General features: G+C 42.6%; 1 protein-coding gene across 2 annotated transcripts in view; it reads right to left on the bottom strand.

Moving 5' to 3' along the window:
* Positions 1 to 10,548: 10,548 nt before the first annotated feature.
* Sntg2 (syntrophin gamma 2) overlaps positions 10,549 to 16,501 on the bottom strand; it is a 139,870-nt gene continuing 133,917 nt past the window's right edge. For both annotated transcript variants that reach the window (XM_041630352.1, XM_041630353.1), the window contains exon 13: positions 10,549 to 11,275. In XM_041630352.1, the coding sequence (XP_041486286.1) occupies positions 11,144 to 11,275 (132 nt within the window). In that variant the 3' untranslated portion in view covers positions 10,549 to 11,143. The remainder of the gene's footprint in view (positions 11,276 to 16,501) is intronic.

A 16,501-nucleotide genomic window follows, 5' to 3' on the forward strand; every position in this document is an offset into this window, starting at 1 on the left:
TAAAAGATATTTGTTTAAAAATGCTGCTGAACTAATCCAAGACATATTTTGAAAATACCTTGACTTCAGAATTTGGATCTAAGGATATGATACTTTGGAAAAGAGATTCTTCTTTTGTTTTTACAGAGGATGAGACCCTGTGTATTGCTACTATTCCAATATGGTATGATAGACCACACCCTCCTGAATGGTTGCTGTGAATACCTTCAAAAAATTACTTCACTCAACTGCTGACTGAGATGAACCTGGCACACAGGTTATACCATGAAAGACCTAAATTACAATGCCCCCATTCAGCAGGAAGAAGTTTGGAGAGAAATAACTGTGTCCATGTTCCCATATATTGTTTATAAATGTTCTTTTACATTTAAAGGGGGAGATGATATAGATGGGAATAATTTTCATTGACATGAATCTTGGTTTACTGATATTAATATAAGATCAATTTTATTATATGTATTTCTGATATTGATTAAGGTATTGTGATTGTGTAGTTCATTTAAAAATGTAATGTATATAGGTTGTTAATAGATATTCATAATAGTCAAGTTTGTAGTCATGTTAGTTAAGATTTTCTAGATGTACATAGATATATTTTAGATAGGCATTCTTCATATCTTTCAAAGATTATAGAATATGGCATTTTAAATGTTTTAATAACTTAGGGTTTTTCATGACAATGAGATACTCTGCTCCTGGCAGAGTATCTACTTCAGGAAGAAGATGGGCATCGAAGAGGATCCTTACAGAGTTTGATAGCCCTTTGGGCAAGAAACTGCTCTTGCCTGGACTGTTGCATAAACTGGACACAAAGAACCTGCAGAGAGAGGACTGCTGAACTTGCCTAAAGGTGAGATGGTCTTTTGGGGTTCCTGATTCATGAAGCAGTCTGCGAGACATTCTGCAGGACACAGCAGATAGTGACTGAACTGCCTTTGAAATTTCCTGCTTCACTGAAATGTCTGCTGGAAACTATGGGCCTGTAGGCCGAAGATGGATGCCCCAACGGTACAGAGGAACTTTGGGTGACTGTCCAGGCAGCAAGATGTCTCTGTGATTTCTAGAGTTTTGTAAGTTGCTTACTTCTCATTTACCTAGGTCTTTGATGGAGTTGAAAAATAGATAGTTATAGTTTTCCTTAGTTATGATAAAGATAAAATAGATATAAATATTGTAATTCTTACTTGATAACTGTTTTGTTATATGTAATTTTGCTATGTTAAAGTTAAAGCCTTCCTTCCTTTTTGTTTAAACAGAAAAAGGGGAAATGATGGAGGAAGGTCATTGGTTAAATAAAGAAACTGCCTTGGCCCCGATAGGTTAAAATTTAGATAGGCGGAATAAACAGAACAGAATGCTGGCTGGGATGAAGAGGAAGTGAGCTCAGATGCCATGCAGCTCTCTCCAGGGCAGACACGATACAGCCAGCCACCAGGTCAGACATGCTGAATCTTTCCTGGTAAGCGCACCTCGTGGTGCTACATAGATTATTAGAAATGGGATAAGAGGCTGAAACTAACGGGCCAGGCAGTGTTTAAAAGAATACAATTTGTGTGTTGTTATTTCAGGGTATAAGCTAGCCAACCGGCCAGGAGCTGGGCTGTGGGAAGAGGCCCGCAGCTCCCACAACACACAGGGGTAAAGACCATGATGGGGTACCCACAGAAACAGCTGACCTGAGCTAGTGGGAGCTTACTGACTCTGGTCTGATTGTGGGGAAACCTGCATAGGACAAAACTAGGTCTACTGAATGTGTGATTGACAGTTGTATGGCTGGGGCAGTCTGTAGGGTCACTGGCAGTGAGACCCTAGTGCTTGTACTGGCTTTTTGGAGCCCATTCTTTTTGGAGGGATACCTTGCTCAACCTAGATAAAGTGGGGAAGGCCTTGGTCCTGCCTCAAAGTGATATGCCAGACTTTGTTGAGTCTCCATGGGAAGCCTTACCCTCTCTGAGGAGTGGATGGGTGGGGTGGGGTGAGGGAAGGTGGGGAGAGCAGGAGGAGGAGATGGAGAGGGAATTGGGATTGGTATGTAAAATGAAAAAAGATTGTCTTACAGAATTAAAAAAAGAGGTTTTAAATTACAACACCAACAACACAAAGTCAGTGGGGAAGGGTCCAGATGGATTCATCATTTTCTCAGACTGTGCTGAAACAGGGCTAGCACCCCCTACAGCTACAGCTCCATATCTGCGCCTCCTTCCAGATGGGCTGATCTGGGGCAGTGAAACCTTTGGTGGCTTTGTTGCTTTTCCTGTTGCTATAATCAAGCACCCTGACAATAGTATCTTATGGGAGAAAGGGGCTATGTTAGTTCACTGTTCTTAGTTCATCATGGTGGGAAGGGTAAAGCAACAGAAGCCTGAAGAAGCTTGCTAGCTGCCATGAGGTGGAGAAGCCTTTGTCACACATCCCTACTGCTGTGTCCAAAGGCATAGTCTAAGTTATCCTAGGCTAACCGCCCCCCCCCCAAACTGAGAGCCAAAGGAATGACCTGATTTTATGATGATTATACCTAGCATTTTTGGTCATGGCTATGCAGATGTCACTAGCTCCTCTCCCCTTGCCCCAGGATTCTGGGAGGAGCTATACACTTTCCCCAAACAGCCTGCAAAGAAAGCCTGCAGTGCTATGCTATCTTCCTTCCTGTTGATCTACATGCAGAGCTGAAGAACAGCCCCAAATCTACCTGGAATGGGAAAGTCTTCCCTCTCTGTTCAGTATGCCAAGCCTCTCATTTGCTCTGAATCTCAGTTTTAGATAAGCAGTTCATCACAAGAGAAATATTCTTTCATGGTGGTAAATACATGTTGTTTAAATTTCCTAGCTGCTACTCTGGTGAAGATATAAGAGTTAGGAACCAGTAAAATCTTCATTCTTCAAGCAGCCCAAATCCCATGGAATGTATCTTGCCATTTCCAAATATAAAACAGTTCTTTTAAAAGTCAAGTGCTCACCAAAGCTGTCTCCACGGTCTCCCATGCACTGTTCTTTTAATACTGTTGTTATACTGCCAAAGCTGTTGGGAGATTTATTTTTAAATTTATTTTTAAAGATTTATTTATTTATTATATATGCAATATTCTGCCTGCATGTATCCCTGTGGGACAGAAGAGGGCACCAGATCTCATTACAGATGGTTATGAGCCACCATGTGGTTGCTGGGAATTGAACTTAGGATCTCTGGAAGAGCAGCCAGTGCTCTTATCCTCTGAGCCATCTCTCCACCACCTATTTTTAAATTTAGAGATATGAATTTGGCTTTTCACTCACTTCCAGAACCTTTTAAGTTTCTTCAGTTTCTTAGAAAGATGCTGATGCCATTATGTCAAGAGAGGCAGTTTTTCTGTTAGATATCTTCACTGCCGGATCAGTCAGGGTTCTCCACAGGGACAGCAACAATAGAACGAGTACATATTACAAAGGGAATTTGTTAATTTGCCTTACACAAGGGTCAAGTAGGTCAACAAGGACGGGCTGTATGCTGGAAAAGCTGAGAACCCCTTAGCTGCTCAGGAAATGAGTCTCCTGAGTCTGGTACCTCAACTGTCTGGTCCCCAAAGATGGAGATTCTAGAGAGCCACTGGTCTTCAGCTCATGTTTGAATGCTGAGTCTGGGTTCTGATGTCAGCCAAGGGTGGCAGCCATAGTGCGGAATTTATTCCTCAGAGCTTCCTGTCAGGACGATGAGTCAAAAAAGTTTCAATTGTTTTGTCTTTTTCTGTTTCCAGTCTTTGTTGACTGGGGACGATCCTCCATGATCCAGATCAAAGTACCTGGACTTGGCCGCAGTTTAGAAGTGCTCTGGGAAGTGGGGTCTGTTGTCCTTCTTGAAGGTTATTCTGCCCCCCAGTCCTGAACATAACTAGTAGCAGATGGAGTAGAAGGTACAGGGCAGCAGAAAGGGGAAGGTGTGATGAACCAGCACACCAAGCTCCCACAAAATCAGGCTTATTGAAGAATCTCTTTAAAAAGGGATTTAGTGTATGTGTGTCTATGTGTGTCTGTGTGCCTGTGTAAGTAAACATACACAAGGGTGCCAGAAGAGGCCAGAAGAGGGTGTCAGATCTCTAAAACTGCATTTACAGACAGTTAAGTACTGGGAACTGACTGCTCATCCTCTGAAAAAGTAACAAGTGTTCTTAACACCGAGCCATCTCTCCAGTCCCTACTTAAGGTTTTTCAAACACATCCTTCCTTTTTGAGGAGAAAGAAGTCTTCTACCATAGGCACAGGCACTCTATATCAACCATGCTTAAAAAGATAGTCACAGGATGGAGCCCTGCTCCTACACTCCATGATTCAATCTAGTCTAAGAAGCCCTGCCCATGCCTGCGCCTTCCCCATCTCCAGGCTTGGGACAGGAGACACATCCTGTACCTGACCTACACACTCTGTCAGCAATTTTGCCCTAATAAACCTTTGTCATATTTACATTGACCAGCACAGCCCAAGCCAAGTGAGTTCATCTTCCTAATCCCAAGGCTCCTGTGTGTACCCCAATCCTCAGGTGGAGTCCAGGCCTCACACACAGTGCTTGGGTCTGCTTTGAGAAGCTGTGCCTGCCAAAGATTCAAGTTTGGGCCAGGATATATATCCTGTGTGACATTCCAGCCTGTTGTGTCTACAACGGAACACAACTAACCAAAAAGTCCTCATGCCCAGGTCTCATTTCAAAAATACAGCTGCGTGAAAGGTCAAAATAATATGAATGAACCCACAAACAATCAGTCCTATAAAAAGTTCCTCTAATGAAAATTACCCAGGTGAATTTGAGGACACAAATATTAAAAGAATAGCCATAAAGTTTATCAAAGACTTTAAGGGGTTTAAAGAAAACACAAACAACTCAACAAACCTACGGAGAATGAATTCAAAGAACGCCCGAGTGGTTCTCAAGAAAACACAGCCATAATATTGGATGAAATGATAAAAGCAACCCAGGAGCAGAGGACTGAACTCAATAAAGAGATAGGAACATTGAAGAGAACTCAAGTTGAAATGAAGGTAGAACTGAAAAGATTCAATAACCCAATTAGAAACTCAGGAGAGTGGATCAAATAAAAGACAGAATATCAGGTCTCAAAGGTAGAGAAATTAGACCACACAAGCAAAAAGTATGAAAAAAAATGCAGAAGAGGACATTCAGGAAATGTAGGACAACATGAAAGAAAAACAACAACTTTTGAATTGCAGGCATAGAAGAGCAAGAAGAATCCAAGGACAATGGAATAGACCAGAACTTAGCCAAATTTAGGAAAGAAATGCCCACATAGATATAGGAAATACACAGAGCATCCAATAGACAAAAACATAAAAGAAACTCCCCAAGGCATATCATAGTTAAAATACTAAGTATACAGAACAAAGAAAGAATATTGAAAATTGTAAGAGGAAACAACCCCCCCCCCAAAAAAAACCCCAGCAAACCATATGTAAAGAAAAACCCATCAAAATAGCTGATTTCTTTTTTTTTTTTTTTTTTTTTTTTTTTTTTTTTGGTTTTTCAAGACAGGGTTTCTCTGTGGTTTTGGAGCCTGTCCTGGAACTAGCTCTTGTAGACCAGGCTGGTTTCGAACTCACAGAGATCCGCCTGCCTCTGCCTCCCAAGTGCTGGGATTAAAGGCGTGCGCCACCACCGCCCGGCAATAGCTGATTTCTTAATAAAGACTCTGAAAGTCAGAAGAGACTGTATCAATGCACTCCAAGTCCAAAAAGTCCATGCCTGCCAACTTAGGCTACTGTAAACACCAAAAACTATCTGCCATAGTTTAAAGAGAAAGAAAAAACTTTCCATGCTACAAAGAAGCTAAAAAAATTCATGTACAAAGCCGGGTGGTGGTGGTGCACACCTTTAATCCCAGCACTCGGGAGGCAGAGGCAGGTGAATCTCTGTGAGTTCAATGCCAGCCTGGGCTACAAGAGCTAGTTCCAGGACAGCCTCCAAAGGTACAGAAAAACACTGTCTTGAAAAACAAAAAACAAACAAAAAAAATCATGTACACCAAAACAACCCCATGGAGAAACTTGGAATGAAGAGAGGAATAAGCAGAGCCAACATTCCTAGAAAGAAACAAATGAAAATTACTGAAACAGTATGTCAAAGTAAATAGCAGAACTTAAGGCTTATTAAAGGGTACTAGTTGATTGAGTCACATATTCAAAAAGACGTTCAAAGCAATACTGAAGAGTTTCTGAGTGACTTGCCATCATTCTCAAGATGATTTTTCTTTTATTTTCTGTAATCAAAAGCTATGAAGATACCAAAATGAATTCATAGGTCACCAAAATTCAGATCACAAAAAGAGAGTAAACTCATGTTGTATCTTTAAAAACCTATCACTATTTTCATCCATTTGCATGCAAAGTTCAAGACGTCATTGTTTTTTACCACTGAGTAGTACTCTAATGTGTATATATTCCACACTTTCTTTATCCATTCTTCCATTGAAGGGCATTTAGGTTGTTTCCAGGTTCTGGCTATTACAAACAATGCTTCTATGAACATAGTTGAACAAATGCTTTTGTAGTATAATAGGGCATCTCTTGGGTATATTCCCAAGAGTGGTATTGCTGGATCCTGGGGTAGGTTGATCCCAAATTTCCTGAGAAACCACCACACTGATTTCCAAAGTGATTGCATAAGTTTGCATTCCCACTAGCAATGGATGAGTGTACCCCTCACTCCACATCCTCTCCAGAAAACAATATTCTGAGTGAGGTAACCCAGACCCAAAAAGATGATTTTGGTATGTACTCACTCATAAGTGGATTCTAGACATAAATAAAGGTCAGTGAGCCTATAATGCATGATCCTAGAGAAGCTAAATAAGAAGGTGAACCCAAAGAACAACATATAGTTATCCTCCTGGATATTGGAAGTAGACTAGATTGCCAGGCAAAAATTGGGATCTTTGGGGTGGCGGTAGTGTGGGGTAAGGGGAGAGAAAAGTGAGGAGGGGAGGATGGGGAGACGCTGGGGGAATGGGATGGTTGGGATGGAGAAAGGGTGGATATGGGAACAGGGAAAAGATGTCTTAATTAAGGGAGCCATTTTAGGGTTGGCAAGAGACTTGACTCTAGAGGGGTTCCCAGGTATCCATGGAGATATCCCCAGCTAGATCCTTGGGCAGCTGAGGAGAGGGAGCCTGAAATGGCGCTATCCTATAGCCATACTGATGAATATCTTGCATATCACCATAGAAGCTTCATCTGGCGATGGATGGAGATAGAGACAGAGACCCACATTGGAGCACTGAACTGAGCTCCCAAGGCTCAAATGAGGAGTTGAAGGAGGGAGAACATGAGCAGGGATGTCAGGACTGCGAGGGGTGAGCCCACCCACTGAGACGGTGGGGCTGATCTAATGGGAGCTCACCAAGGCCAGCTGGCCTGGGACTGAAAAAGCATGGGATCAAACCGGACTCTCTGAACATGGTGGACAATGAGGGCTGACTGAGAAGCCAAGGACAATGGCACTGGGTTTTGATCCTACTGCATGTAGTGGCTTTGAGGGAGCCTAATCTGTTTAGATGCACACCTTCCTGGACCTGAATGGAGGGGGAAGGACCTTGGATTTCCCACAGGGCAGGGAACCCTGACTGCTCTTTGGACTGGAGAGGGAGGGGGAGGGGAATGTAGGGAGGGGGAGGGAAATGGGAGGTGGGGAGATGGTGGAAATTTTTAATAATAAAAAATAAATAAATAAAAGAATTATAGTGAAACATTTTGACGATGATTATGAGAAGAAAAATATTTATCTGAGATATTAATGCCTAAAGTTTAACTCCAAAATTAAAAATAACGTATATTAATTATAAAAAAACAAAAAAACCCTATCACTAAGTCAAGTCTGATCATGTAGGCAATAATATCAGCTATTTGAGAGGTCGAGGCAGGATGAATGTCATCCACTAGGATGACAGAGTGAATTCAAGGCTACCCCGGAAAAATTTAGTAAGGCTTGCCTCAAAATAAGATGCAAAAAGACAGCTGAAGACATGTTCAGTTGTTGGGTGCATTCCTAGAATGAACAAGGCCATGGGTTCCATCCTGAACATCCCCTACTGCCCTGCAAAATTTCAAGTGTTCAAAACTATTTGCAATGTATCTCATTCTTACTAAAATTTAACCCTAATGTACCAAGTATCAGTTATCTGAACCCACTATGAAAATAATATATTTCTCTCTTTTCAAATCTAGTTAATTCTCACTGAAACTTTGGTGTGGGAGGTCCTTCTGTCTATGTGTTGCTTTTATTAGTTAATGAATAAAGAAACTGCTTTGGACCTATAGCAAGGCATAACTCAGGTAGGCAGGGAAGGCCAGGCTGAATGCTGGGAGAAAGAAAGCAGAGTCAGAGAGATGCCACCAGAGGTAGATGTGCTAAAACTTTGATGGTAGGCCATGACCTCATGATGATATACAGATTAATAGAAATGGTTTAAATTAATACAAGAGTTAGCCAATAAGAAGCTAGAGCTAATGGGCCAAGCAGTGATTTAATTAATACAGTTTATATGAGATGATTTTGGGTCTAAGCTAGCCAGGCAGCCAGGATGAACAAGTGACCCCTCCTTGCCACAAAACTTATTTACTCCTTGACTTGAGTGTCAAACTGAAATTGTGTCTTAACTGGTCTTTTTTTCTAAAAGAGGCAGGGTCCAGGAATATTTTTTCACTGTGACAGGGTTCAATCACATCTGCTAACTTCACTTTGTTAAATTCCAAGGTGCTGTGCATGAGCCACATCACCCCACTCTGACAGCAAGACATACAGATGGGTTGGCTGCCACCCCCATGACACACACAATGAAATACTTGTCACTTGTCATCTCACTTATTTGCCTTTTAGGGTCACTGGCATTCCTAGTCTTCCTCATTAAGGCTGTGAATTAAAATATCAAGATCAACAATTATCAAGAAATGCCACTAATGGGAATTATCTACTTGGAATAATCTTCTGCCCATATTTGAATTGTAAATTAAACATGGGTTGATAACTTGGATTGAAATAATTTTCAAAATGAGATTCTTCACCATTACTCGCATTTCATTAATAGAAAGCTTTCTGTTCTTACTATTCAAATGAGACATAATATGCATAAATGATCATGTTTATAAGATAATTGTTATCATTTCAGAGTCTACATGTTGTTTGGTAGAACTACAAACACCAAGTGGGCTGTGATGGGCACTGGGGATTCTGTTTTGCTCATTGCCAGCCTCATAAGCTTCAGTGTCTTCACCCTGGCAATGAGAGCCCAAGACTAATTTTACCTTCACCTAAGTGAGCTGTGAGCTGCAAGGACCCAGCGGGAGACCACAAATGGCCTCTACAGAGATCACAGCTGATTTTTGTAATTTTCTAATAGAAATATAGAGCTGAGGCCCTCTTAAGATTAACTATATAGCCCAAATAAAAAAAATCAAACAATTTCTGACCCCTTCCCCTTTGTGAAGGGCTGAGCGGAAACAGATGCTAAGATCCTGGAGGCATCTTCTTCTGAGAATGGTGAAGGGTTTGGCACCTGGAGGAGCCTAGGCTTAAATGTACCTGCGGCCATTTCAGGGTGCAATACTTGGCACCTGTGTGATGTGCAGAAGACAATGAGCATCTGCTTGTTTTTGAAAAATGGGCGTCTTTCAGAAAGAGCTGTGTGTTCACACAAATGTGAAAATATACTTCAGGGTATAATCTGCTGGGGAAATGCTGGGAGCTTCTCTGGTATCCAGTAAGGTCCATTTTTGATATTGAGATTTTTTGGTAAAAGCAAAATCAAAAAGATTCCCCATTTTATCAATTCTAGTCCAGAACACTTTTTAATTTTGAATGAGTTTTGCTTTTTTTTTTAATAAAAAAAATCTATTCAACTCAGAGATTATGTCCCAAAAGAAGATTTGGAGAGAGGGAATTTATCATTCTTTTTCCCAAGTGAATGTTCACAGAACTCTTAACTATTGTTGCTATAGACATGCATACTAACAGAAGTTTGAGTAGAAACATGAGAATCAACCTCTACATAGACAATGCTGTCTGGTCTTCCATGAAAACCACTGTTAGAGCAGAATGGGAGGACAACTCCACTCCCACTTGTGTCTGAAAGGAACCTAAAGTGTTCAGAGGGTGTCAAGTATAACACATATTCTAGTTATGTGATGGATATACATTGGGTAAGGATGCTGTAATTTCAGCAAGAAAAACAATACAATATTTGATATGTTAAACCTTTTTTGTTCCTCCCAGATGTCAGATAAACATGGGTGAAGGGCAGTCAGGGGGCTGTGGCTGGTTGCTGAAACCTTCCTTGCTTCCAGGTCTGAAAGATAGCTAGACCCCTGTGGTGTTTCACTCTGCTTCTCACAAGCCCATGTGTTTCCTTAGGCTCCTGTGCTCTACAGTCTCGTGGTTTATGTGCACCCTTTTCTAGAAGCCCTGAGAAATGAGAGCACAGTCACACCTTTTCCTAGCCACAGCCTGAATTTCTGAAAGGAAACTCAATCACTCCATTAAAGTGTTTTTAATAAGAAAATAGAAAAGTCCCAGATCAGAAGTTATAAACAATATGAAAGACAAGGAAACCAAAGCATGTGCTGTATTTGATTAATTAGGAAAAAATAGAATTCACATTTAAATGACATATAATTCAATTACATAATAAACATGTAAGCATTTAATATAAAACTAAATAATTCAAATTCCCTCATCCCCTAAGCCTTTCTCAACCCAAAGCCAGTCCCACCTGGGGCAAAGGGAGAGTAACCAACCTGCCTGTGGGAAGCCGTTCCTTCTAAGAAAGACTAACTGGTGGCTTCTCACTCTTCTATCAGGCTCTTTGCAAAAATAAAATTTGTATTTCACGAACGCAAGCAGTAGACTGTGGCGTCACATCACTGTCTGTCTGAGACAGGCTGGATGGGACACTTTCCGAGGACCCTGAGTTCCCATCACCACTGCGGCTGGTCAGAGTTGTATCCCTTTGTCAGATTCAACAGTCTGACCCATCTGTGAAACTAGTGATGTCTTTATTGGTATCACAACTATAGGCTCATTATAAAACCACACAAAGTTGCAACATTGTGCAGGAAAGATTGGTTCCTTAAGAAAATAATTTAATTGCTTGTAGCACTCTCTGGACTCATTTTAGCTGTTGCACAGGTATCTCCTTGCCATACTCTGGCTGTCCACGAACCCAGGGTCCAAAGAGGCCACCTTCGCAGCAATGAAGGAGTGGATACAGTGGAGGACGGCCGTCAAGTCCTGGAACTCCAACTCCTGAGGGGAAATGAAATGGGACTGTGGTCACTGGGAAGATGCCCTGTGGCAAAATTTTAGCAAACTCAGCTCTTTGCACATTCCAAGGCTCTTTCTCCAAATAAGCACAAATACACATTGAAACAGGCAATGTTAAAATTAAGGCAGCATAGCAGGATCCACACAGATTTAAAAAGATTAAAAACTGTCATTTGTATTGATACTCTGATGATGCAGGATGTGTTTCCTTGATCTCCATACAGGGTGACATGCAATCCCTCCATTTGAATTCTTCCTTAGTTGTGCTATGTCTTAGGCAGACCTGAAGATCAGAGTTATGATTTCTGTCTTCACCACAAGCTGGAAATGCCAGGGCTAACAGTGACATTTGGATGAGGGTTTCATGGCGGTGGAGCTGGCTGTTTGCTTACCCTGGTTGCATGTGTGCACGCTCCCATGTGTGATTTGGAATGGATATTTTTGGAAGAACAACTAGAGCCCTGCTGTGGGAGTAGCACACATCTGGAGAGACCTTGGTTCCTCTTCACCCAGTTGTCATGCCAACGAAAGGAAGAAATGATACTCAAGACCAGGGTTCTTTAGGAGATTATGGACATCACCACCATAGAGCATATGAAAAATAACAAACTTCTAGGTCTTACTTCTACACCTTAAAGCTTTCAAATACCAATGGAGATCAGAGGACAAGTTTATGGAGCCAACTCCCTCCCTCTAGCATGGTATCCGGGATCAAATGCAAGTCTCCAGCCTCGGAGCCTTCCACTAGACTCTGGGATTTCCTTTCCTTACATACCTCCCCAAATGAAGTCCCCAGCCCAAACCAGCAAAGTTGGCAATGAGTTTTTAAGGCTCAATGTAAGTTGAACAGTCTTCAAACATCATGATGTTATTGGGAAAATTAATTTTAGTATCTTGGAATACAAATACATCCCAACCTGCTATCCATCCAACAGGCAGAGAAGACATTCTGAATGCATCATTGATGCTTTTTTATCTCTTCTGTATTGGTCCAATGTGGTGAAGAACAGCACAATGCCCTTAAGGTGACTTCATGTACTGATACCCTATTTATTCAGTTTCAGCAAAATTCTATCATAGTCTAATCCACCGAGACAACACCACAGATTAAGCTTCTTCATTTCAGGTGGACAGCCCACTCGGTCTTGTCAGCCCCCCAGTTGTGCTCCTTGAAGCCTGACCAGGTAGGACCTCTGGGATGGGAAGTCAGTCCCCTTCCCTACAGGAAGGATGGATGCTCTCCACAGGTGCTGAAGACCTTCCACTGCCACTGAACCTCTGTGGGTTTTACTCAGGCACTTCTCTCCCTAAAGCAAGGATTCCAAATGGGGGGGAGGCATCCTCTACCTTCCTTTACAGAAGACTCCACCCAAAGGCTGCTCTTGTTATCTTTTCCATTCCTTTTAGAAACTGCTCCTATACTGGGGCTCAGGACCTTGAAGCAACCAGAGAAAAACGGGAGGGTAATGCGAGAAAGAGGTAAGGAGATTTCCCTTGGAAATAACCAAGAAGTTGGGCTGCTGGCCCATGGAGAGAGTGAACCAGCTGGGAAATAAATCCCATGGTGTCATCCCTGGCCATGACAGAAAGAGACAGAAAGGACATGGGGATGGGGTCCCTTATACTTGAAAGCTGTCCTCTACTCATTATACCTGTGACCAAAAGGTTCTCTTTTCTGTCTGCCAATGTAAGAGCCTCTTTTGCATGCAGGTGAAGCTTAACTTTGATTTTACCTGCACGAAAGAATATGTTACTTTGATCTCTTTTTTTTTGTCTGAGTAATTAACAAGACGCTTAGGGTTCCCTTTATATTGCTAAAGTTGTTTCACCGTGAAGCCCTGTACTTGCTGCACAGTGCCACCATTCTGAGTGTTGCAGGATCCATGAGTTACCAAGTTCCTTTGCCCGACGCCAACCATGCAGGATCCACTTGTTCTCCACACACCATGAGATGGTGGTCAGGATTTTTTATTTGTTATGATTTTTCGCCAGAAGAAAGATCAAGTAATAGTCTAGAGCAAACACAAGATTCTTGCAAGCTTAGCAAAACTTGGCTTCAGTCTGTGCCTGCCTCCTGGTAGTTATCACCTCAAGGGGACAAGGCGAAGGATGGAGCCACAAAGCCCACAGCATGTGCGCACTAGCAGCTGGGCTTTATGTATGGGAGCTGAAAATTGCTTTACAAATTCCTACAATTTACTCAATAACAGCACGGCACACTGGAAGCAGCAGCCAGATGGTCACTGGCATTGAGACACAGATCCCAAAGCAGACTTGGTATTTTTCTGGCATAGTAAATTGAAGCCACATCAAAAGATTTTGAGAAGGCTATCACAAGAGAGTGGCTCCATGCGAAATCTCAGTCAAGAGCGTTCCTATCCAGGAATCAAGTGTGAGCTTCTGGAACAGGAGTCAGTGTTGATCCAAATACAGAATCTGAACATGTCACAGAACACCCTTGGTTCAGCCAAGGGACAATCATGATACCCGCCGCTCTGCTTAGATCCTAAGCAGATGCTGCCAGCAGGGCCATCCTGAATTGCACCTTTGTAGTGTTGTTAGCCAAAACCGTGTTTGGCTTCTGTTGAATACGACATCAGGGTGATCCCCGTGCTATCTCTGTGACTGCCTCTCCCTGCTGGCCCTCAAACTGGTGGCGGGCTGCCACTTTCTACCTGCGGAGGAAGAGAATCTGTACACTCGAATAGGAAGTCAGACAGCAGGGATATAGCAACCTCCTCCAAATTTGTCTGACAAGCCTAAGGTATATATGATAAAGATACTTCTTTTTTTTTTAAAAAAAAAAAACAAATTTGGAGATAAGCAGGGAAAGCCAGATAAAATCTGTAACTATAGACTGCTGTTGCCCCTTCCCACATCAGCGAGGCTGTCTTCTCCAGGAGTGACATAAGTACTTTTCAAACATACTTAACATTGTAAGAATGGGGGCCTCCAGATGACCACTGACCACCAGTGCAACGCAGCCATGAGAAGCCAAGATTAGACTAAAACCTCCTGATTCTTGGTGGGGTGTGATGTATTATACTGTTTTAAATAAAGGTACTTCTGCATTTAACTATAGCTTGTTGTCAGAGGAGCCCACTCTTCAGTATTGTTCGGTTTCCAAGGTGAAGAAGGCGAATCTGAAAAGAAGCCCTAACTGATGACTTGTGCCTGCTTACCTGTGCCAGGACAGGCTGGAGCTGAGTTGATAGCTAATGTCTCTGACACAGAGATGTCACCTTGGAATTCAGACTCTGATTCCTCCATTGGCTGGCTGTGCAGGCACGCAGTGGGACACTGTCAGTTGCTCCCAACGTTTCTGACTTTGGTTTCTTGCTCTGGTGTCAAGAATCTTACCATGATTGTCTTTAAAATATAAATGACTTACCACATTGTCTGCAAATTTGCTCAATGACTCTGGTGTGGTTCTGACTAAATATAGCGCACGGTTGAGCTGGGCAGCCAGGAGACTGTTATCCCTGCCAGTGAAACCGTGACCCCACACCATCCTCAGCATCCCTGTGTGATTAACTAAGATGGCAGAGAACAGAGGACCGTCACTAGAGCAACATCAGTATGACATGGATATTATTTCTTTGTCAGCATAATAAAATAATCAGCCTCAAAGCTACAATGTAAAATGAGATAAAAGTCGGAGCCTACCATTTCCAGTTTTCAAATGAGGAAATGGAGTTTTAAAGCAATCTTCCAAAGTGACAGGGGCAATTAGTTGCAGAAATGTCACTTGTGTCAGGGATCCAAGAAGCCCCATGGGCTTCTGTGCTGTCCCTGATAGAGTTTTAAGAATTTGGCACTGTAGTGTCAACATTACAAGCTGTCTGAAAATGGGAGATACCACAAGCAACCCTGCATCGCCAGGACTCCTGCGAGTGTCCCAAGGGCAGAGTTTCAGCTTTACTCAACCTCCTCACTCTCTGGCTGTCTCTGTCCTGGAAATACCCTGAGGACTGGATGTGCTGTTGAAGGGACACTCAGATGCCATCAAATGGGAGGAATAGGGAACAGGGCCAGTAACCCTGCAAAGGTGCCGAGGAATGGAGGAATGGAGGAGGTGATTTTGATGGTACGTTCCCATGCGTATCAATTCTTGAACAAACAATTCTGCATTTGGGCAAGGGTATGGATGGAGGCATTCCAGAAAAAGACAGGAACTAAGGACCAAAAGCAGGTGGTAACTGTGGGTCTGTGTACAGGTAGCATCAGGGAGAAAACGTGCTGAGTAGGTACTGGATGTCCCTAAGCTCATAGCACAGAACCACAAACACCACTCTAAGGACAACCCTCCAGGAAGCACAGGAAGCCGTGGATGGAGGGTGTTTAGGAGAAAGACAGAACCGTGTCTGTAGGGCAAGGACACTGGAGACAGAAGGGAAGGCTTAGGGATAGGAATTCCCTTCAGGAAAGGACAAGTGTCCACGAGAAACGATGAGGGCATGAGCAAGACCTAGAAAGGAAGGAAGTCAACTTGGAGAGGGCAGATATGCACAGGGATGGGGTTGGTGTTGTTGATACAACCCAGCTGAGAGACCTCCAAAGACACCAGGACTGTACTGAAAGGGGTGTGCTCCAGAAATGATGAGGTAACCAGTGGAAGATAGGTAGATAGATAGATAGATAGATAGATAGATAGATAGATAGATAGACGATAGAGACAGACACAGAGACAGGGACAGAGAGACAGAGATGCACAGAGAGAGACAGATAGATACACACAGAGACAGAGAAACAGAGAGTCAGAGACAGAGAGAGATACACAGAGAGACAGAGAGATACACACAGAGACAGAAACAGACAGAGACACAGAGAGACAGAGACACACAGAGTGGGAGGAAGGAGCAGGAAAAGAAGGGAAGATCAGCTCAAGGCACAGACTGGAGCTGGAGGAACTAATAGAGAGTGTAAAAACAAACCACTCTCCTTGAATGAGTCTCCTCTTCTCACTGCGTTTGGAATTTACTTGCCTCAGCTTGGGTAGACTGTATTTGGTTTTACTTTCTGAGTCTTAGCTGCATGTGGTTCACTGCAATATAAAAATACTAGAGATTTCCAGAAGTCAACAATTGGTAAGTTTTAAGTTGCCCACTGATCTGTGTAGCTGGATGGAGCCATACACTGTTTCCTCTGTCCTACCTGGGATGTGAGACATCTCTCTCTCTCTAGTGTCTACACACTGACTACACTGCC

The sequence above is a fragment of the Microtus oregoni genome, unplaced genomic scaffold (assembly GCF_018167655.1).
Source record: "Microtus oregoni isolate MIOR12 unplaced genomic scaffold, Mior012 000034F_ref0000314, whole genome shotgun sequence".
Lineage (NCBI taxonomy): Eukaryota > Metazoa > Chordata > Mammalia > Rodentia > Cricetidae > Microtus > Microtus oregoni.